Source organism: Pteronotus mesoamericanus, unplaced genomic scaffold (assembly GCF_021234165.1).
Source record: "Pteronotus mesoamericanus isolate MK-2021 breed Mesoamerican mustached bat unplaced genomic scaffold, CSHL_Meso_final contig_20, whole genome shotgun sequence".
Taxonomy (NCBI): domain Eukaryota; kingdom Metazoa; phylum Chordata; class Mammalia; order Chiroptera; family Mormoopidae; genus Pteronotus; species Pteronotus mesoamericanus.
This window is the reverse complement of record NW_026555085.1, coordinates 99,820,747-99,843,066: the sequence shown is the minus strand read 5'-3', so window position 1 is coordinate 99,843,066 and position 22,320 is coordinate 99,820,747. Positions and strand designations below refer to the sequence as shown.

Here is a 22,320-nt window from a genome sequence, read left to right as displayed (position 1 = left end):
GGTCTAGTGTGTTTGTGTGCTCACCAACTCTATTTCAGTGAGAAATAGAGATACCACCCAAACCTACTGTTTGGCGCAGGGTCTCACGTGTCTTCTTGGTGGCTTAGGACGTTGGAAGCGCAGCAGTCCCCACGAGGCCTGCATGTGATCGTGAGTAGGGTGGACTTTGGGACAAAAGCTTCTCCATGCTCAAGTGTGGGGCCATTCCAAGCCGTGGTGACGCAACTGAGTGCGGCTCCTTTCCGGTTTGATGGCTTACGGGACACCCCCGCCCACAGAGCGCAGGCTCTCGGGGTGGCAGAGAGCCTCCCGCTGGCACCGGCTCCTGCAGCTGGCTGATGTGCCTGCTGGAGTGCTTTCCTAGAGCGACGGCCGCTCCGCCGTGAGAGGACAGGCACACAGGGCCGAACGCAGCCCGCTCAGAGAGGGACCGGAAGTGTGTGTGAAGAGACCCTCGCATCTCTCTGACTTTGGAGGCCCACACATTTCCTACAACGTCACAACCCTTGTTCAGCCACTCACGGACCTTAATTTGCTGGACTGGAGCAGGCACACTTAGCAGATGTTGTTCCCTACGGGAGCAGCTGCTGAAATTACTTCAAAAACTTGCCCTGGCTGGTGTGACTCAGTGGATTAAGTTTGGGCCTGCAAACCAAAGGGTTGCCGGTTCAATTCCCAGTCAGGGCACATGCGTGGGTTGCAGGCCAAGTCTCCAGTAGTGAGCACATGAAAGAAAAGCACACATTGATGTTTCCTTCTCTTTCTCCTTCTCTTCCCCTCCCTCTAAAAATATTTAGAAAAAATTAAATTACTTTAAAAGCACAACTTACTTTTCCACTGGATTTCTGTAGCTGCAGCTGATCAAATTCCAGAAGTTTCTTCCAGTCTTGGCGTTTCACAAAATAGAAGACTTCTTCATACGTGAGATCAATGCGGTAGTTGAAATCGCCACACCAAAACACGTAGTCATGAGAAAAGATGTTTCTTCCCTATGTTGTAAAGGAAATCAGTCATTCAGACCACCTCGCAGGGAAGGCAGGTGGGAGGGAGACAGCCAGCCGCCCCATGCAGGGAATATGGAGTAAGCACCTTCTTAAAATGTTACTTAAAAAAAGTTTCCTACCAGAACATCCTACGTTTCATTCATCCCATAACCCTATCAAGGAACTTCTGCATGGCTAACTTTAAACAGTGTGTTTTTGAGTGGTTTGGAGAACGCGCCCACTGTAACCTGGGGGCCAGAACCACGCTCGGCAATTGGGCTGTGCTCCCGCTTTTATGTCTACAGCCCAGGACGGATTGCCACGCATCTTGTGTTGTGAGGATGCGCTTTAAGGACATAAGTAAAATTGCTCAGGACGTGCGACTTCACAACACTTCACAGATTTCATACATTTTCATCCGGTGACCCTCCTTCCCCATCTCGCTCAGTTGCTCTGACCTGGACGCCCAGACCCTCGCCCGCCCTCTCCCCAAGAATCCCAGCAACAGCAGCTGCTACCCATCCCCCTCAAAGACAAGATCTGGACTTGGCTCCGAAATCGGCTTCTGTTCTCCTACGCGATGCAGCGTTCCCGCGCCCCCGCCCCCAACCCACAGCAGCAGCCTGGACGGGAGACCAAGGTGATCACAGCCAGAGAAAACAGGTGTCAGAATAGGGCTTCCGGTGGAACTTCCGGCAGCATCGGGCATGTTCCTGTCCGCGCCGCCCAAGACGGGAGCCGCCAGCTGCTGCAGCCGCCAAGCACCCGCCAGGTGGCCAGTGCCACCACGGGAGTTTTGTTTAATTTTCATTGATGTGTGGCTAGTGGCTACTTTATTGGACATGCAGGGGTAGAGTATTGACTTAGAGGTATGTTCAATATTTGAAAAAGGAGCTATATTATATCTTTTAATTATTTTGAATGGGTCCTTCAAGTAGGACATAGTTATTGTGAATGTACTTCAAAATAGCACTTTTGAGTGAAAAGGTTGGGCTTTTTAAAAATTACAAAGACACAGAAAATATGCCTGACGTCCTGCTTAGTCTAGAAAATGACACATTGCCAATTTCCCAACTCATGTGTGTCGTCTTTTATCCAAGAAATAAAAACTACAGCAGGGGTTACAGCACTTATTAACGAAAACAGAGGGATTTTGGCTTTGGGTGCTGGTGCAGCCTAGTGAACGGATGCCTGCTTGGGGGACCTGGCCTCCTGTGGAAGGGCTCCAGGACCTCATCAGCGGTGGCTCAGACACCGTGGCAAGGACGGCTGGAGTCTATCCTCACGGCTGGCATGGTTTGCACCAGGCTGGAGGTGCGCCGGCCATCGAGTTTGCACAGGACAGAGAACGTTCAAATCTGATTGGAAAGGAAAACCCGGTGGCTTCGGAATGAAAACCTCCAAATCACCACTAGAGGGCAGCACGGCACACGTTATTGGCGCCTGTGGGACCAGATGGATAATCCGTGAGGCCCCCGAGTCAAACATTCACGGCGTTCGAAAACAGGCCTTCTTAATGGAGCCACAACAGGACATGTGCCAGGACTGTGACTCTCAAGAAAACCGAGCCTGTGCTCTTAGGATTCAAATGTTCCTCATCAGCGTGGACAAAACATGGACACACTGTTTTCCTCCCCCATTTCATATACTTGAATTAGAACATCGGAAGATGCACGTGGAAAACGCAGGGTACCTAAGGACGCTGAAAAGATGTATGAAGGTGGGGACCGCACCCTCCATGCTGGGCACCCTGGGCTGGCCACTGCTGTGCCAGCCCAGGTCACCTCCCTCCCCCAGTATGGAGTCCCCGAGGGCAGGGGCCCCGTTCTGGTGGCGCCCCAGTGCTTGCCCAGACGCGCAGCTCGGAAACCTGCCCGGCGGCTGGAAGGAGCCTAGAGGCCAGTGCACGCGCCCCCTGCTGGCCGCCGCCGCGCGCTCACCATGGGGAAGCTCAGCTTCTGGGTGATCTCCCTGTAGTCCTCGTTCCTCTCCTTGACCTGGGACTGCCCGGCCGTCAGGTGGCTGCACACGAAGCAGAAGCTGGTGCTGTGGAACTGGAAACGGATGCCCACGGCGCCTTTGTTCCCGGCCTTTCCTCCCATGCCGGTCTTCACCGTGTCGATCGCCACGTCCCTGGAACACACAAGGAACACATGCGGCCACTTCTTAGTGGCTTCAGGGAAACGCATCCCTACATCTTGCGACAGAGAAGGGCCGGGGCTGCAGCTTGGAGAATTCAAAAACCACCAGCTCAGAGCTGGTCAGTCACGTCCTCGGCCGCCAAGCCACACAGCGACCAGAATGACCGGTATCGATGCTCTGCGGCCACTCCTGACCTCCTCCCCTCCCTGCCAGCAGCTGCCCCTGAGTTGGGAGTACCCCTGGGTTGGCAGCCGCGCCTCTGAAGGGCTCTGCACTCACCAAAGTACCCCACAAAGAGGCCCCGAAGCCAACCCACCTCCATCCTTGCTTTCTGTTCCAGGTTCTCGCTGCCAGCAGACAGCATGGACCCTACTCCCAACCCCGACCCCTGCCCCACCTGGCTTTCCTGCAAAGCACAGGAGGTGCCCTCAGGTGATCACGTTTTTAGGGACAGGATGCATCCCATTATTTGTTATTTATGCTGGGCAGGGTCGGTGGTTTCACTGCAGACTCCTGATTGCCTTTAGGTGCGGCTTAGAATGCTTGGGAGTGTGTGCGCAGGGGCCCAGAGCACAGGCGGAGGCCACGCCTTGGCAGAGGCTTTCTGCCCACACATCTCACTTACGTTTCTTTTTAAAAGAGGTAAAAGAACTGGCATTTCCTGATGAGTTACTCAGCTCCTGGTCAGAGGCTTCCCGTTTTAAATTTCAATAAGGCACCCCTTTCCTCGTGCAGAGCTGAGCTTGGGTGATGATGGCCACGTGCAATAACACGCCTAAGAGTTCAGCTTTCACCCAGGCTGGTGCAGCTCAGTGGACTGCGTGCCAGCCTGTAAACCAAAGGGTCGCAGGTTCTATTCCCAGTCAGGGCACAGGCCTGCGTTGCAGGCCTGGGAGGTGGCGCATGAGAGGCAACCACACATTGATGTTTCTCTCCCTCTTTCTCCTTCCCTTCCCCTCTCTCTAAAAATAAATAAAATCCTTAAAAAGGAAAAAAAAAAGTTCAGTTTCCTAAGCTATAAGGTTCCCATTGTGGGTTTGTTCACTGCTAGACAATATTCTATTCAGCCTAGTTTCTCTTGGGGGTTTTCTGCCATTTGCCTAGAAGAATGAACGGCGGGCCCTGATTCCTGTTGCGGGAGGAGAAGGAAGTCAGAACAAAACGCCAACAGCCCCTGCTCCCCGCTCCCCCAGACGCTTGGAAACTCCAGGTTCTCACCTGATGAACGGGACGTGGTAGGGACGCACAAAGATGTAAAGGCAGACGCCCACCAGCTGTGCCGAAGTCAAGAGAATGTACCTATGGGAGCGCGAGATGGCCTTCTGAAGCTGCTCGCCCCACATCTTCCTGTTGGTGGTGCTGGGAAAGGAAACGCGGCGACATGGGTTAGGGCCGGCCGACTGGCCGGCCGCTGCGGTTCACCTGCCTACAGAGTCCTCCAGCCCCCAGCTCGTTCCCGGGGCGCGAGGGACGGCAGGCAGCCTGCCTCACGGGGCCAGGCCTCCATTCCGCCCCGTTTAGGTCTGGCTGTGTTGTGCACACACATCACAACACATACTCCCCCGCCCCATGGCCGGCAACCCGGCAGGGGACCCCTTGCTCCCAAGAGCTCCACAGAGACAGGTTTCATTATCTGTTCAGAAAGTTCCTGAAATACAGCCACACCAGGGTAGGCACCGAGAGGTCTGGCTGACTTTATACACAGTATGAATCCAGTGGAGGAGAGGAGAGAGGAGCCTCCTCCCAGGCTCCTGCTTTCTCACCTCTCCCAGGAAACGTGACTCAGCTGCCTCCGGCTGGCCCTCAGCCACGCCCCGCGGCCACCCGCCCGCTCCCAGCAGGACGCAGCCTGCACACCTGGCCCAGGCAGCACCTCTGAGGGCACAGCCGGCCCGGCTTGCATTCCCTTAGTCAGCAGGGGAAGAGGACGGGGGAGGGCAGTCCACGCTCCCCCCCCCAGCGAGGGGTGCCGGCCAGCAGGTTCACACACAGGTGGCCTGTGGCCCTGCCCCTGGCTCGGGAAGCTTCCGGCGGTTTTCACGTCACTCTTCCGCACCCCGGCACGCGGCCGCCTACCTGGCATTGACGATATTCCCTGCACTCAGCTCCACCATCTCTTCAAACCCGACGGCAAATATGTCGGCTGGGCTGCTGTCATCTGGGGGTGGGCAGCAGGGAAAGGAAATCAGACCCACCGAGGCCTGGGCTGGCTGAGCCGAGGGCCCCGTGTATGTCTGAGGGCCCAGGTGTCCTGCTGCCAGAGGCCTCGGCCAGACCACTGGGTGGAGCTCCACGTGGGCCCGCCTTCCCTTGGGGTCTGTCCCCTGTGCACTGGGCCTTCCTGTCTGCATTCTGGGGCACGTGACAGGACCTCGCAGGGGACATGAGGTGTCCCCACTGCCAATGTATCACCCCACCGCGCCGGCCAGGTCCTAGGTGACTGGGGGCGGGCCCTGTCCTGTGCTTGTTTGTGCCCCACAGGTACTTTGCAGGGCTGGGCCCAGCCTTCCATGGTTAATGGCTGGCTGAGGTGGTCCCGCCCCGGGAGCTTTCTTCCTGGTGGTCAGAGAAGGGAAACCGAGGCCAGTTGTGGGCTGGAGCTTGCTCTGATGAAACCTGCTAAAGACACGCCTGGTTTATAGCAAACACAGCAGGTGGAGAGGCGTTACTGTGCGTCCCTTCCATCCCCTTGACCAGGGAAGATCGGGGTTTTACATGGTCTCTGCAGCCACTGGCTGTACGTCTGGCCACATCCTGCTGGCTCGCAGCGGCCTGAGCCAGCAGGGCCTGTGATGCCCCCGCCCCCACTCTGTCCCAAACACCAGGCGTCTACTTCCTTTCCCACTGGCCACACAGTGCAGCCTGGAACCTCGAGCTTGTCTGGCTTAGGGTTTCCCTTCTTTTGTAAAGAAAAAACACGGTTCCTCCGATCTGCTGGGCAACTGTCACTGCAACCCCTCGCTCCAGAATGTGCGGAGTTTCAGCGGGAGCCCTGGTGAGCCCTCTGTCCCGTCAAAGCCCCTGCAAAGTCACAGCCAGCTTGCTGTCCGCACCCGCCCTGGTCCTGCAGGCAAAGGCGATGAGCTGTTTCAGCAAGAGGGGAGGGAAGGTTCTTGGGCCCAGGGGGTGTTCACGCTCTTTTCACTTACAGGGCCCGCAGGGCGGGCACTCAGAACCACCACCACCAAGTCCCGGTGACCCCAAGCTGTGGGCTCGAGCTACCCTGCCCCCCAAGGTAGCCAGGGGGGCACAAACTGTGTCTGCCACCATGGGGAGGGGACCCTGTTGACAACTGGCCCAGAGAAAGGGATCTCCAGTCTCTTCCAGAATCCAAGGAAGTCAGAGGACTCCAGGCAACTGGTTAAATGCCAATGGGAGAAAATTTACTCCCTATTCTTCAAGTCCTGAGTTCCGAGGACTTTAAATACCGCCTAGCAAGACCTAAGACAAAGGTGGGCTGTCTAACTTGGAATTAGTTCCTCCTTAAAAGGTATGCAGATTCGTGACAACCTGCAGCGGCTGCCTGCAGGGTTGTATGGCTGGTTTGGGGCGAGGCAGGGGTAAGTGCTCTTGTCCAGCAGCGACGTGACCCCTGTGCCCGGCCCTCCTGAAAGGCACCTCTTCCTCAGACAAAAGGTGCTAATAATCAAAACCGAAAACTGCAAAACCTGTCTGTGTGAGGAGAAAGGAGAGATTCCCTGCTTTGATAACCCTTCCAAACATTTGGACAGGAGAAGGCATCAGTTAATCTGCCGGGTGTGTTTTGGAAAGGCAGACCACTGCGCCTCAGACCCCGAAGGAGTGAGAAGGCCACATCCCAAATTTCCCACGTCAACCGCCATCGGGAAGGTCAGACCAAGGGCTCAATGGAACGTGTGTTCACCGAAGCGACCGCACTCACCCTGGGGCTCAGCGGCGCCGGACAGCTGGGGTGAGTCCAGCAGCCAGTCAGCCAGCTCAGCCGTCCCCAGGAGGTTGCTCCTGAACTGCTTCCCCCCGTTCACATTCCAGGTCCCCACGGTAATGCGGATCCGCTTGAAATTCGTGAACTCCGACTGGCGCTCCAGCATGGCTCTCAGGATCCTGGGGGTCACTGTGCGGAGGCACACAAAGGCACGTCTGCTTGCATCCCACAAGCCCCTGCGTCTTCCGGAAGCACAGATGGGTCTCTGTCCCCAGGAGGTGGGCTCCCGTGCTGTAGACACTGGCCCTTGCATGACGAGGACGCAGCCCACCGTGACCAGGACGCTCCCCTGGGGCACTTCTGCCGTGGAGTCCCGAAAACGCTGGACTGGGGGCCCCTCTCAGCACCCGTTCCCCAACTGGGGCCGCAGAGGCTGTGACGTCAGACTGCTGCACCTCGCCCTCACTCACACCCACTCTGTGACTCGGGGGGACTATAGGCAGGGAGACGCTGCAACTTACCATTTTTAATAAATAAAACCTTAAATGTCTTACTTCCACCCCTGTGCCTCCCACCTTTCACCCCGCACGCCAGACGTGTGTCGCTGGAACTTAGACTCAAAGCTTTAAAAAAACCACTGCTCTGAACCACACTCCTCCCTGGCTACCCAAAGCGTAGGCCATTTTTTTAAGCTAGTGACTTAACCCAAATCTAAATCACGTCTCCCTTGCCGCCAAACGAGACGCACTGTCCTGCTTGGCGCTCCTTTCCGCTTTCCTGGGCGCCCTCTCTCCCAGGGGGATAGACACAAATGCCACCCAGGGCCCCCTGAAGCCATGTGCGAGTCTCCCATGGGACAGGGGAAGTAGAAAAGTGCGGTGAAAACATCTTAAACACAAGCAAATTAATTTTTTGTAAACAACAAAACTTTCTAAAGCAAAACTTTCTTAGAAGGAAAAATGCCTTGCCTCCTCCTCTCCTCCTATAATTTTACAGGCTCTAGGAGATGAGGCTATTAAAAGCTTCCCAAAGAAACCTCTAGCTCACTTATACAAGGACCCTAACTCCCCCCAAAACTCCAAAGTTGCCCACAAACTCACAGATACAGAGAACAGACTGGCAGCTGCCAGAGCTGGGGCCGGGAGTAGGTGGGCGGAGGGGACGCAATGCACAGCGTGGTGACTACAGTTAATACTGTCTTGTCTATTTGACAGCTGCCGAAAGAGTAGATCTTAAAAGTTTTCATCACAAGAAAAGAATTTTTGTACTTCTGTATGGTGATGGATGGTAACTAGACTTACTGTAGAGACCACTTCCCAGTACCTATAGATATCGAATCATGTGTTGCATGCCTGAAACACATATAACATGTCAGCTACATTTCACTTTTTTAAAAACTAGAAGAAACCTCTGGCTACTGGCAGAGTCATGACCCCTGGCCCCGGGGCAGGTGCTCCCACCGCTTCCACTTTTACAGGGTCCTGGGGCCAGAACAGAGACAGGGCACCCCCCCCAACCCGGGGAGACTCGTTGGGACCGAGGACATCTGGCAATGGGACCAGGAACCCATTCGTTAGGGTGAGAAAGAGTCTCTGGTGTGAGTTGGTGTTCAAAGAAATCAGCCCTCTGGCGTAGTACACTGACACCTCCCTACTGGGAACAATGGTCCGAACCAAGGAATGTGAGAGCGGGCTTCCCCCCCCCCCCCCCACCGCCCCCCCCCCCGCCCCCAGGCGGTCACGCCCAGAAAACACGCCGGCAGCTGGTGCTGTGGACACACTGTTATCTCATATATGCATTTCTGTCTGGCTACCTAAGAAGCCTTTCTGTCTGGTGAGAAACCCACCTCCTGGGGCTGGCCAATTCTTTTGTCTTTAAAAAAAAATTTTTTTTTTATATCAAGGTAACATTGGCTAATACCATTGTAAGTTTCAGGTGTACAACACTGTAACTCACTCTGTATCCACCATTGCGTGCTCCCCACCACAAGTCTAGTTTCCATCTGTCACCATACAACTGTCCCCTGTACCCATTCCCCACCCCCACCCCTCTGGTGAACAGCATTCTGTCACCTGTACCTATGAGTTGGCCTTTGTTTTGTTCTGTGCATTTGTTTCTTTTATATTCCATGAGCAAAATCATACGATTTTGTCTTTTCCCATCGGACTTATTTCACCTAGTGTAACACCCTCACGAGATTCGTCCGTGCTGCTGCAAACGGCAACATTTCGCCTCGTCTATGGCTGAGTAGTAGTCCACGGTAGCCAGAGCACGTCTCCTTTATCCATCACCTGCAGGTGGGCGCTGAGGTGGTTTCTACACCGTGGCTACTGGGAAGATGCCGAGAGCACACGGGTGATGTGCAGGCTAACCAACCCAGGCTCACGCCTCCTCTCTGGCCTGCGCCGCGGAGGCCGGAGTCCTCTGCTCCGCCCTCCCAGGACCAGGTACTGGCCAGTGAGCGAGGGAGCAGCGAGCCCCCACAGCCACAGCCCGAAGCCCACTGGAGCCATTGAAAGTGGCCGGCCCTGAACCGTTCACCCTGCCGTGCCCTTCCCACAGAGACCCCGCTAAAGGCCCTGGGCCTCTGCCTTCTGCCTCCTGACCCTGTGTGCCAGGCCCCTCCCCGTCCTGACCTCTAGGATCTGGGGGTATAAAGAACTTTCTTTTTTCTAGAGCCTCTCCTCTGCCTCCTCTTGTGGCCGCACATGACTGGCCATCTCATAAAAGATGACAAAACACAGCTGACACTGCTTAGGCCCCCTGGTCAACCTCAAGTCACAGCCAAGTGCAGAGCACAGACACCCCCCCTTCCGTCTGCCCCAAGGCCCAGGGGAGGCCTGCCACTCGCCGTCTGGGATCCCACGGGGCGGGCGGAGGGCTCGCCAGCGTCCTCGCACCCACACACCCTCTGCGTGGCTGGGGGCCAGACGCCTCCACGCAAGGGGCAGGGCACCTCATACCCAGCAGGGCCGTGTTGTCCAGCAGCATCCTGCCTTTGTCCGCAGACTCCTCGGCATAGACGTCCCCGACCAGCAGCAGCTTGATGGCCTCCTGCTTCACGCCATCAAAGAAGTTGGACTGGATGGTGCGAGACACGGACCGGGCCCCGTCCTTCAGCTTCCCCACCTGCCGGGAGCCGGCCGCAGGCTGTGAGCGGGGTCCCCGCCGGCCCCCCTACCTCTCCCGCCCCCACGCCCTCGGCGGCCCCTACCTTGGCCTTCCCCTCCAGGGCCCGGCTGCCCGTGAACATCTTGCTCAGGCTGTGCCCATTCAGAGACCACATGGCTTTGAAGGACTCCACGAAGCGGTCAGCAATGGGCTTCGAATTCAGCCCCAGGCTCTCAAGCTGCAGCTGAAGGACCTGGGTGAGAAATAAGGGACAGTTGTTGCTGACTTCTTACCTGGAGGCTCCCCACAGCTGCCTCCTCACATCGCCACGTGGGCTCCTTATTCGGCAGATGGTGAGCACCGTGCACCCCCCAGAGAAGGAGGAACTCCTGCAGCAGAGAAGGGGCCCCCTTTGTCATCCCCCCCAGCCCTCCTCTGACCCGCTTTCTCCCTGTCCCCAACCACTGGAGGGCTGGGCTGCAAGCGGGGAGCCATGGAGATCCCCAGACACACAGACAGACTGGGATCCCCGCCCTGAGGCCTTGAACCAGGCTCCTCCCTCCTACCGCCACCGCGACACCGCGTCTGCCCTACGGTTCCTCCACAACAGGCCTCCTAGAACCCCCGGTCCCAGGGTGCACTTGAGCCACCGTGTCTGACGTGCATGAAAAGTGTGCCTATCATGGGTCAGCGCAGGCCAGCCCCCAGGGAAGCCTCTCCCTGGGTGCCTGGAGCACCCCCGTCCCCCTCCCCTCAGTGAGACAGCGAGCCCGGTGACGCCCTCATCTGGCCCCGCTGAAGGTGTGGGTGTGACAAAGTGGCCCGAGGGCCGCGGTGGGGACAGACCTCAAGCGCGATGAAGCTCTGAACTGTGTTGGTTCGGTCCAGGCAGTCGAGACAGTTCATCCGCAAGGTGCCTTTCTGAAAACTTAGGGAGACGGCAAGAAATACATGGTGACATGTCACATTTGGAGGAGCATCAGTGGTAGCATGTTTGACAGCAGACCCCCCACCAAAGACACGTGCCCCTCCCATTGCCCTAGTGGCTCATCGGGACCCCGTTTTCGTCCTGACAGGCCCCAGCACTGCTGGGGTGGCAGGCGGGCCCCAGGGCACAGGCTTAGTGGCTGCACGCCAGGGGCCTTCTAAACACCGTCCATTCTCGCGACTCCGCGGAGCCATGTTCTCGAAAGCTGCAGCGAACCCCTGGGGACCAGACTGTGCGCACAGGAGCAGCTGCTGGACCAACACTCCTCGGGGAAATACTGGGCCAGGCGCCTGCAGCCTCTGGCCACTCGTTCTCATCTGCCGGCCAACACAGAACCTGCTGCTCCAGGACGCCGTCCTTAGTGTCCGTTGTCATTGTTGATGTGGAACTCCCAGCGACCGGCCCCCACAGCTGAACGAAGCTCCCCTCGCACCCATTTCTCCGTTAAGGCCCGTCCCATCGTCCCGTGCTGAGGGTCACGAGGCAGCACGTGGCACTCGGGGGCCATTTTAAACAGTGGAATTGCCAACAAAATCCACAAAAACGTGGAAACGTGGCACTAAGGTGGCAAAAAGGACACTTGCTTGCAGCACGAGAGCTGAGCAGGAAGGCAGAGACGGACAGGAATAGGCACAAGGGGTGACCAAGTTTCCCGCTCTGAGTGTGTCTGTGAACGGCCATGAGTGTGGATTGGGGGTCACAAATAAATTTTGGCGAGTGGGCACCACTGCAAACACGGAACCAGGGAATAAGCAGGCTCGGCCGCACGGTGATGTGATGACTCTGGGCTTCCTTTCCCTGCTGAACCCTGAGCAGGGAAGCCCGCGCCCCAGTTTGCCAGGGCAACCGGGACTGTGCCAGCTGCTCCCCATCACTCGGGGGCTTTCACCCCAGTCCGGACAAGTTATGTGGTTACTACGGCTCCACGTGGTGACCTAGGCCCTTTCATTAGTAAACTTAACATGCTTTACTATCTACTTGCAAATTCAGAAGCATGTTCTGACTGTGGGAGGGGAAAAGAGAGGCTGGCCCCCCAGAGCTCCTGGTCCCTGAGCCTGCGGCCCTGTTGCCAGGCACAGGGAGCCCCAGGCTGTCCACAGGCCCCGCGGGGAGAGGACGACGCAGGCGGAGACTCACCGTGGACTTACATTCTCGCCCTTGGTGAACACGTCAAAGTCATCCCAGTGAAGCTTTAACTGGGGCCTCAGAAGGTTCTCCAATTTCTCGAGCTTCCCGCCTTTGGCAAATTGATGGAAGTCAAAGTTTATCATAGGCGTATCACCGGCGTGGCAAGAAGCCCAGAGCAACTTCTGAAAGGGAGGAGGGAAAGAATGGCAGGGGACCAGGGAGGACAGGGACAGCAAACCTCTTGCAACTGCAATCTGACAGGCTGAACCCACCACTCACTAGAGCACACGGTTTCGCTTTACAGCCTATGGCAGACCAAGTGATTCATCAGTCTTGACTTCAAAAGGGAAGCACGGGGCAAACCCACAAACCCACAAGGCGCATCTTGCCTACAGAGGGTCCAGCTTGAGCAAAAGCCAGCCAGGGTGGGCGGGGTGCCCTGGGGGAGCCCCCAGCCCTGCTCTGACCTCACTCTCCGGCAGGGCTCCCTGAGGTGCCGGCGAGGGAAGGGCCTCTCTGTGCTCCAGGCCCCCCAGAGCCACAGGCCCCTGCAGTACAGGGCAGTGCGGCAGGCTGGGAGCTCATAATCCAGCTCACGGTTGCCTGGTAACCGGCCCCATCCAGACAAGCACAAGCCTCCAAGTGGGTGCGCTGTGACGTGGCGGAGTCTCTGGTGGTGGGGGGCAGGGGCCTCCGGATGCTCCAGGCAGAGGCTTCCCTTCCACGCAGGGAACCTCACCGCTCACCTCCCAGCCCCGAGGGCAAGGAGACCCAGCTGCCTTCCCAGAGGCCCGGTGCGGCCCTCCCGCCTCCACGGCTTCAGATGAGACTTGTGCAGAGTGTCTAACGACTTTGAAGGACCAGGAGGACTTCCGGCTGTGCGGTCCCTACGAGTCAAAGCACCCGTCCACGTGGGCCAGAATGCAAGTGGGTGCCGGGGGGGCCACCAGCAGAAGTCCTGCCATGACAATCGAGTCAGCTGAACTGAACAGCGTGCTGCTTAGTGGCATCAGGCTCTGGAGCAAGCACCCTGTCCCCCTGGGGCCTGATAACGGCAGGGTCTCAGGCGGGCGGCAGGCGCACAGACCTCAGCATTACCAAGCCGATGGGCAGAGGGAGCCAGGCTCCACCTGTCACCGGTCGGCCTCCTACCTGCCCAGGAGCCGCCCTGCCTGACTGGGGCTATGAGACCACTGCCGTGCCCTGCCCCTCTCAGGGCAGAAGAGCTCGTCGGCACAGGAGGCACCTGCTCCAGCTGACAGGTGCTGAGGACACCCCTTCCCCACACCTCAAGGCACATGGGAAAGACACTCTTGGGTTCTTTTTTTCTTGCTCTCCCCACCCCCCTTCTTCTTATTCCTTAAAATAAGCTGCCCATGTTGCTGCCAAGATGGGTGGAGGGGAGATATTTCTCAATCTCGTTGCTAGTAGCAACAAACCAAACAGGAAAAGCAGGTCTGGCCAAATGCAATTGGCAACCGGAAAGTCTGCTTCGAGCCCACAGCTTTCCAAAGCAGAGTAAAGTGAGCACCCAGCAGGATTCAGCTATCAGGGGTCAGGGGCTGGAGGTCGGGGGTCATGTGACAGCGAACAACACTGCTCCTGAGGTGAGGTCTGACTTCAAACTCTTTCCATCATGGACGCCCTTGACCTTGGAACCACCAGAGAGCTTTTCTCCATTAAGTGGGGGTCTTGGGAGATTGGAAAAGGACCCGGGAGGCCCATTCGGGAACTTCTCATGCATGCAGTGGACTGAGTACATACTACATACAGGAGCTCTGGAAACAGGAGAGCCCAGGGCGGTGGCGGCAGGAGGGGGAGGGGGAGCCTTTACTCTGACCACTTCCTCCCCTGCCACGGTTTCTCCCCACAGGCCCTTGGCTCCATGCCAGGAAGCTCCAAGGAGCCCACGGGCACAGGAAGCAGCTTAGGAGCAGCCCAAATGAGGGTGGAAGGGCTGAAGGCTCCAACTTAGCAGGGGGGGATCGTGTAAGCTCCTTGTCTAAACCCACGAGGGGCTCTGAAGGGCCACGGCAGGCACACGTGCCCTGCGGGGGCTTGTGTGAGCTTGCCGGAGGTGCGGCCGGCAGCTGAGCCAGACCAAGGAAGGAGGGGAGCACAGGCTTCTGAGCAGGTCAGGGGCGCAGGGGCGCAGTGGCGAAGCCCAGACATATGTGCGCATGCGCACGCGCTGGTGTGTCCATCCAGTGGGAGGCTCTGCAGGAAACGCAGCTGGAGGCACAGGACGACCTGTTGTGGCTTGGAGCAAATTCTCCCAGCCCTCAGGTCAGGAGCCCAAACCACCTGATGCTGGTGCTCTGGTGCGGAAAGGCCCCCGCAGACATGGTGAGCTCTGCAGCATCATTTCCAGCCCGCCCCCCCTTGCCCCTCTATCCACCCCCCTCGCCCCCTGGGGTTATTTACCTTGAAGGCCCTGTTGAGCACCTCCTCGCCGCCTCTGCTCCCCAGCAAGTTTACCACCACTTGCTTCCCATACTGCTCCTTCAGAAGTACCATGTGCCTGCAACAGAGCAGGGCAGCACCCTGACCCCCGTCCCCAGGACACGGACGGCCCCGCCTTCCAGGGGAGAGGAGGTGGACAGGGCCTGCTGGGTACTCAGTTCAGGCCTGAGCCTCCCCATGAAAGGCCGGGGCCAAGAATAAAACCAGCACATCAGAGGAAGGGCTTTCTACAACGCACCCCATCACACCTAGGACAGCTGACCCGGCCTCTCATGAACAGAGCGTGAGACGCCATGTGCACGTCTGTGAAAGGAATCTGCCTCACTTGGCTACCGTCTGTCCTGCAAACTAGAACACCCGGTAGGAGACCAAGTTCCCCTCAGGGTCCGATTTTTATCTAAGGGCTGCATTTCATAATGTTTAACCCAAACAAGGCGGCACATATCAAAATTTCAGTTTTTAGGAAAATTATTTTTATATCAGAGACCATTCTAAAAATACATATGTTGAAATATTAGGGAGAGACTATACTATTTATCTCATCACTGGCTTTTGAAAAATAAGTTTATAATTTTAATGGTAGAAATGTTTACATGCGGTATTTTCAAAAGCATCGGAAAAAGGTGTAATGTAAAAAGCAGAGAGAAAACTAATTTAGTAGGGCCATTTTTATACCTAAATATAGAAAAAAGACCAGAAGACAACACACCATGATGTTGAGAGGTAGGATTTTACGTCATTTAAAAATTTTCTTCTTTAAACCTTTCATTATTTTCCAAACTTTTACAATGATGTTTATTTTATAAACAATTAAAAAAACTTAATCATCACAAAAGAACACTGTTTAAAAAAATCCTCACAGAGGACATTTTTTTCATTGCTCTTAGAGAGAGAAGAAGGAAGAGAGAGAAATATCAACGTGAGACAGAAACATTGATTGATTGCCTCCTCTATCTGCCCTAATCAAGAATCAAACCCACAACCTTTAGGTTATAGGATGACGTTCCAACCAACTGAGCCACACCAGCCAGGGCACAAAGGAACCATTTTTAGCCCCATTAGAGGAAAAAACAGTCTCTTACTACCTTTGAGGGGTGGCACTGGGTAAAAGAACATGGTTCTGAAGCGGGCAGTGCGGCCCTCTCGCTGACGAGCTGAGGGCTCCTGCCTGTGTGGGTGTGCTTCCCCAGACCAACGCTCCGGGCAGCCCTGCCCGCCCCGCAAGTCCCTCCCGAGGGAAACGCAGAGATGGGTGAGGTCGGGGGACTCAGGGGCTCCGGCAGGCTGTGCTCTGCCCCTGAGCTGTGCATGGGCAGCCGTGGGTGAGGCTGTGAAAGAAACGGAACCTTCGCGGCCTGGACCTAATGGGCTCTTTCGGGTCTGCCTGCCCGCCCAGACCTGAGGCCTCTCTGACATGGCCTGGACAGCAGGCTCTGCCCTGGTGGGCCGTCTGCGCTGCCCAGCCCTGAGGGAGCACCCTTGATCTGGGGGTGAAATGTGAGGAAGCCCACGGCGGCCACACAGCCAAGGCGTAACCACACCACAATGCACCTTATCAGAAATAAGGCTGACGTCCGATGTCCAGCCGGCAGATGCCTGCACGTGCATCTCAGGGGGTTCCAAATTCCAAGGCTCAGAGGAGTGCCATGACTCATTATTCATGTCACCAGCCCCACATAGCCCTGACCACATGGGCTGGCTCATCTGACCGCCCCTCCCCCTCCCGCGCCACCCCCACCCCCACCCCGCCACGAGCCAGTTTCTTCATCTGCACCATAAGGCTAATTAAGCCTCTTCCCGTGAAGAAAGGGTCCGGGGGCTAAAAGGCAACACGTCTGGTGCTGTCACAGGGGAGTTGGTTCTCCTTTCGATTTAAGAATAAGATAATACACACTTATTGATAAACGGAAAGACTCATTTCACAGGCTCTAAGGGGCAGAGCCCCGGAGCCCACCCCGAGGGCCTCGGGGGCCCTGTGTGCTTAGGGTCTTTCCCGTTCTCCCCATCTGCTACCATCGCATGGAGCACCTCGGGAAACGGGGGGATTTTTCAGGACACTGAGGACTCAGAGCTCCCTTTGGCGCATCCTTCTCCAACTCGGCACAACGGAGGGACCAACAGGTAAACCCATGCAAAGGGAGGGAGGGCGCATGGAGCGGCTTCCCTGTCCCGGGAGGTGACACGGGGGGCTGCCCAGGGAGAGGCTAACACTGACATCGAAACTGTACGATGCTGCAGTCACAGCCCATGGCCTGCCTGAAACAGCCCTTCCTCCAGACACGGCAGACAGATGGCGGGATGACGGTGAGTGACCCAAGGGACTGGTGCAGTGCTGGCCGCGAGTCCTGTGTGTGTGTTAAACCCACCCACGGGAAGGTGTTTGGTGTGAGGGAGGGCGGAGGGATTAACTCTGGATCAAACACACCAAAGAACTGAGGGACTCGTGAGGGCCCTGTGAAGCCCCAGAGATCTGGAGGCTCCCCCCAGGGAGGACACGGCTCTGCTCCCCGCGGCCCACAGCGCCCCGTCTCGGTCTGTTGGAGAAACCTGTGACCTCGCTCCCACTCACTCCCGTCCACACGGCTCTGCAAGGACAGCGGCCCGACAGCGGCTGTCAGGTACCCGGGTGGCTCCTCCAGCCGGGCGCGGGCGTGGGCGCCGGGCCAGTCCAGCTCCCCAGGGTAGGGCGCCTAAGAAGGGAGACTTACTGGGAGCCCGAATCTGAAGCCGTTGCGCCCTGCAAAAGGCCTTGCGGTTTCAGGGAGGTGTTCGGTGATTCGCAGAAGAGACTGAGTTTGCCCTTAGATTTAGGGAAGAAGTGAGCGTGGAAAAGGAGAGGGTGTACATGCTCACCCACGTGCGCACACAGGTGATTTAAAACTAAGTCTATGGAATGTTCTTAATTAAAAAAGAAAAAAAAGGTGGTCATTAAGACATGAAGGTTTTTGAAACAAGCCCAGCATACCCCTTTTGCTTCTGGCCAACTTGGGAAGAATTTCATTTTAGGTTGTATGTTTACTATTTCCTATGAATATTTAATGTAAGTTGATGTCAACTAAAAGAAGCCCATATGCACCGTGCATAGGATGCATTAACAGTGTTCAGGGAGTAAAGGCAATGGCATAGTCCTAACAGGTCACGTGTTTCTTCCCGGGAAAAGCCGCTGTCTGAGCCCTGGGCCACTGGGGGCCGCGGCAGGGCTGGCGTTGCCCGTTTATGCTCAGGGACGGCCGCAAACAGGCCTCGAGTCCAGGCGGAGCTGCCGGTACAGGGATTCAAATACAAAGTGACTTTTTGAAATGTTATGACAGTCACTAAAATAACCTTTAAACTTAGAATTTAGATTAAAAAAGATGTTTTAGGAAGCTATTAACTATTCAAGTTCAAATTCCTAATAATTCAGGTTAGCAATGCCCTTAAGCAAGCTGCAAAATGCTTAGTGTGTTGTGATCCAATTAGTGTTCTGAAACAAACTATGTGTAAGCCAGTTTTTTTCTAGAATGATTCATGAAGAACATAGTAAAATCTCTAGCAGTGGGAATTGGAAGTTAGGGTACTTTTACTTCTCACTTTATACCTTTTAATGTGGTGACTTAAAACCTGTGAATATGTTACTTTAAAAAAAAAAATAGCTCCAAATATCCTATTATTTAGATGACCCCTTATTAATCAGGGTGAATGGATAAAGCTTCTTTGCAGAATGGACTGAGAAGGCAAGTGTTTCTGTGCATGGAAGAACCTTCAGAGAACTTGGAAGCAGGTAAAAACCTCATTTTGGAAACTCCCTTCTGCGAAGGACCAAGTAAAGGGCAGATTTAGATCCAGTGTGCGGGGCCCTCCCCTGACTGCCGTCCACTCTGCTATGGTCTGATGGAGGAAGACCCCGAAGGGGACAGGCTTAGGATGGGGTCAGGCGACCTTACCTGTCGAAAGCAGGGGCGTTGGCTTCCAGGCCTCTGTTGAGTCTCAGATGATGGGAGCCGACCTAAAACACAGAGAGAGAGAGAACACTGATGCTTCCTGCCGCTCTGTGAACCCCAGGAAGTGGCAGCTCCCCGCACCCCGTGCTGCCAGCCAAGCCTCCAGCCGGCCGTCCCCAGCCCCCTCGGGGGCCCCTCCCAGCGCAGGGCGGCCAGGCCGTGCCCGGCGGTCCCGCGGCCTGAGTCGGGCTCTGTGGCGGCCCGGTCCACACTGCAGCACAGGCCCCGCTGCTGGATCCTCCCACAGACAGAAGGGAAACTCCAGGGTAAGACCAGAGGCCCATGTCAGACCCACACATCCTTCCGTGGTCGGAGGCACAGCCAAGCCAACAGGAGAGACACCACGGCCCCAGCATCCTCCACGACAACCGGCCCTCGACTGCCCCTAAAACTTGAGTTACTAACGACTAGCAAACTAATGCGCCTCATGATTCAGAACTAGCTATTAACCACTGGAGGTTTAAAAAACAAGCTTAACACTACATACCGTTATTGGAGTCAGCCTGGATGGGCTCTCTCTGAACAAGCCTGGGACAATTTGAACCTTGAACTACTTAAGGACAGTAATGGACTGTAACCTGAAGAATAAAGTGGGAGCCCATGCATGAATCTATACCAACGAGAGCCGGCTGGCTGGGTTCCCGCGTGGGCAGCTAGGCGGGCGGGTGGATGGATGAGGGGAGGGCAGGTGGATGGAGCAGAAGCCGGGGGGGCGGGGCTCTTCCTCAGAGTAGAATACCACCCAACAAGTGCGGAGGGAGAGGCGGAAAATCATTTCACATCCATCGCAGTAGATAATTGCTCAGCAAGAGCCACTTTATGAGCGTTGATCGTAACTGTTAGGGAAAACGAGGTGAGGAGCCGGGTACCTGCTTCATCTTGGAGTGTCCCCCACAAGTTGCTCATTAGTTGAGGAGGAATACATACTAACTGTAAGGCACTGAAGAGTATCTTGCCCAGGGGATCAAAATTAACATCACTAATGAGGGGCAGGGGACACCGTGAGGAGGACACGGTGTCAGGGATCCAGACCCTGAACCTGACTGTGATGAAACACCAGGAACACCAGGGTGCAGCACGTTCGCTTTAAAGAAAAAGGCAGCCAGTCTTCTACAAAGAGGTCGAGGTCACAAGAGACAGGAAGGCAGAGGGACTGGCTGAGACTAGAGGCCAGAGGTGTGACAACTAACTGCATTGTCATCCTGGCCCGGGGCGGGGGTGGGAAATGCCAAGGCAGGCTCTGCTGAGACAACGGACTAGTCCGGACCGTGGACCGCAGGTCAGATCGAGGAGCTGTGTCGACGTCGCACTGCCCGCACGTGTCCCTGGACTGTCGTGATGTGCGAGAAGCTCTTTGCTCTTAGGAGAAACGGCCCGACGGGACAACACGTGAAGAGACGAGGTACGCAACCTCCACTCAGAAATTCAGAACGTGATAGCACGTGTGTGTGGCGAGACGGTGACATTTAGTGACTCTGGGTGAAGGGCTCAGTAGTTCTCGCCCCTGCCTTTCCAAGTTGGCTGCAGGTCTGGAGCTATTGCAAGATAGTTTCTCGACATGTACTGTTTAGTCTTGGTTGCCGTTGAGCATTATAAAAATGGCGTCGCTGGACACATCGATAGGATCAGATGTCATTACTCTGAATATGTATCAGGCGTTACGTGACAACTCTCTGCTCCACAGGTAACATATGTATCCCCCTTCCCACCTGAGGAAAGTACCTGCTTAGAAAATCAGCTTCCCAGTGGCAGATTCAGGGCAGACTGGGCCTGGGTTTGCTCATCTGCATGACTCTATAAACAAAGCCCCAAATCCCCATCAATCCCAAGAAACCCTGGGAGTTCTGAGGAAAGCCCCACCAGAAGGCCTCCATGTTGGGGGCCGTCCACACCTGGCTGAGGAGATGGGCCAGCCCGAGGCCAGCAGGTAGGCTCGGGCCGGCGCCCCGAGGCAAGGCGGCCCCTGTCTGTTTTTCTGGATTTCCTGTGGAACTTTGGTTTGTGTTCCTCGCAGCCACCTGGAGGTCCCCGAGGGCGGGAGCCCAAGAGAAGGGGTGGTTGCTTCCCGTCTGTCTGTCAGTCATCGCCAGAAATCCCCCCAGCTTTGGGGAGACTGTAGCTGTTTTTAGGGCTGTCCCCATGGCCACACAGTAAGGGGAGGATAGAAAAGGAGGGCTCAGAAGCCTGGGTTTCAGTCGTGACATTCTGATCACTGGACGTGTCTATCTGTCCCTCCCTGAGGCACAGCCCACCGCTGCCCCTTCTAAACAGGTAGACATTTCAGCCACGGGTGATAGGACTCGGCGGTGTCCTGGCTCTGGGATCAAAATTCCTCCCATTATAAGAATGAGCTGCATCCCATTACAAAGTGCGTAACTAGCCCCGGTCGGAAGGGGTGCGCACACCCCGACACCCCTGTCTACACGGCACTGGGCACTCCTACAGAAAGGTCGGGAAGAGAAGGGGACCTGCATTCCCTGTCCTGGACAACTCCCCCCACAACAGGAATGCCAAGGAAAGACCTAGAAACACACTTCCAGGTTTTTAACAAGTCTGCTAACAAGCGCAAATTAATCTGATGGAAACTGTGCCCCAACGTACTGAGAACAAGCAGCGTAACAGGGCAAGATGCCACAAGAGCGGGACTTGGGGACTGTGGGGACCTGCCAGGACGCAGCAGCCTGCAGCGGGAGGGGCACAGCCCACAAGCCCAGAGCGCGTCCTGTCGGATGCCCCTGGCTCCCCCCTCATCATCGACTTCGCTACCCATCCATGTGGACTGGGCTGGGCAGGATGGTCATGGGCATGTTTTACCCCCGACAGTTGTTAGCCCAAGGGCGCTGCTGACCACAAAGCCACCTGGAAACACAGACAAAGGCACTGCCCAGTGAGCGACAAGGCAGTCCAGTCTCTGACCTCGGCCATTCTCAAAGCGTGGGCCCTGGACCCGCACCATGAGCAGACCCCTGAGTGCTTGCTTGAAATACAAGTTCCCCGGCCTCACCTCAGAGGACTGAACAAAAATCTCTGACTTAACACGTCTTCTGGGTGACCCCTGCGTGCGTCTGTGTGCGTGCACACATGCGCTCTCAGGTCTGAGAGCCACTGGTTTCCCCTCGTCTTCCTCCTCCATCCCCATTGGCTCAGGCAGCAGGTGCCTGTGAGGGGACACGGTGATTGGAATTGAGCAGTGGGTGGCAGGGGGGCGTGGCTGCATCGCTCCTGCAGGGTCACAGGGCACATGACCAGGCCCAGCCTGCTTCCAGCTGCTGCCTCTGGCGCCGTGGCCTCAGGCTGCGCCCGCCCACCTCCTTTAACACACAGGGCCTTGGACATTCCTCCAGCACCCCTTTAGCCCGGCTGCCTTAGACTTCCCCCCGCTCTGCCTCCTCCTCTGTCCACTCTGACCCGCCCTTGGTCCTCTCCGGTGTCACCTGGTTCCAAGGCCACCGTGTGTCGGAAGCCTTGAGAAGGAGCTTCGGTCGGGGACTGGAATGAAGCCACCACTGGCACCAGCACACTGGGACTGACTGATGCTTTAGGCCGTCTGCCCTCCTCCTTCACCCACCCTCCTCCCCGTGGCCGGGTGGACACTGGACAGTCACTCTGGTCTGAGGTCAT

The 22,320-nt window shown here is 56.2% G+C and overlaps 1 protein-coding gene across 5 annotated transcripts in view; it reads right to left on the bottom strand.

The window, feature by feature from the left end:
- The window catches only part of SYNJ2 (synaptojanin 2), an 86,192-nt gene that overhangs the window by 19,491 nt on the left and 44,381 nt on the right, over window positions 1-22,320 (bottom strand). For all 5 annotated transcript variants that reach the window (XM_054570161.1, XM_054570162.1, XM_054570165.1 and 2 more), the window contains 11 exons: window positions 18,643-18,704; window positions 14,681-14,777; window positions 12,266-12,438; window positions 10,987-11,068; window positions 10,244-10,393; window positions 9,993-10,158; window positions 7,027-7,218; window positions 5,202-5,283; window positions 4,344-4,484; window positions 2,924-3,116; window positions 831-989 (listed from right to left, as the gene is read on the bottom strand). In XM_054570161.1, the coding sequence (XP_054426136.1) occupies window positions 831-989; window positions 2,924-3,116; window positions 4,344-4,484; window positions 5,202-5,283; window positions 7,027-7,218; window positions 9,993-10,158; window positions 10,244-10,393; window positions 10,987-11,068; window positions 12,266-12,438; window positions 14,681-14,777; window positions 18,643-18,704 (1,497 nt within the window). The remainder of the gene's footprint in view (window positions 1-830; window positions 990-2,923; window positions 3,117-4,343; window positions 4,485-5,201; window positions 5,284-7,026; window positions 7,219-9,992; window positions 10,159-10,243; window positions 10,394-10,986; window positions 11,069-12,265; window positions 12,439-14,680; window positions 14,778-18,642; window positions 18,705-22,320) is intronic.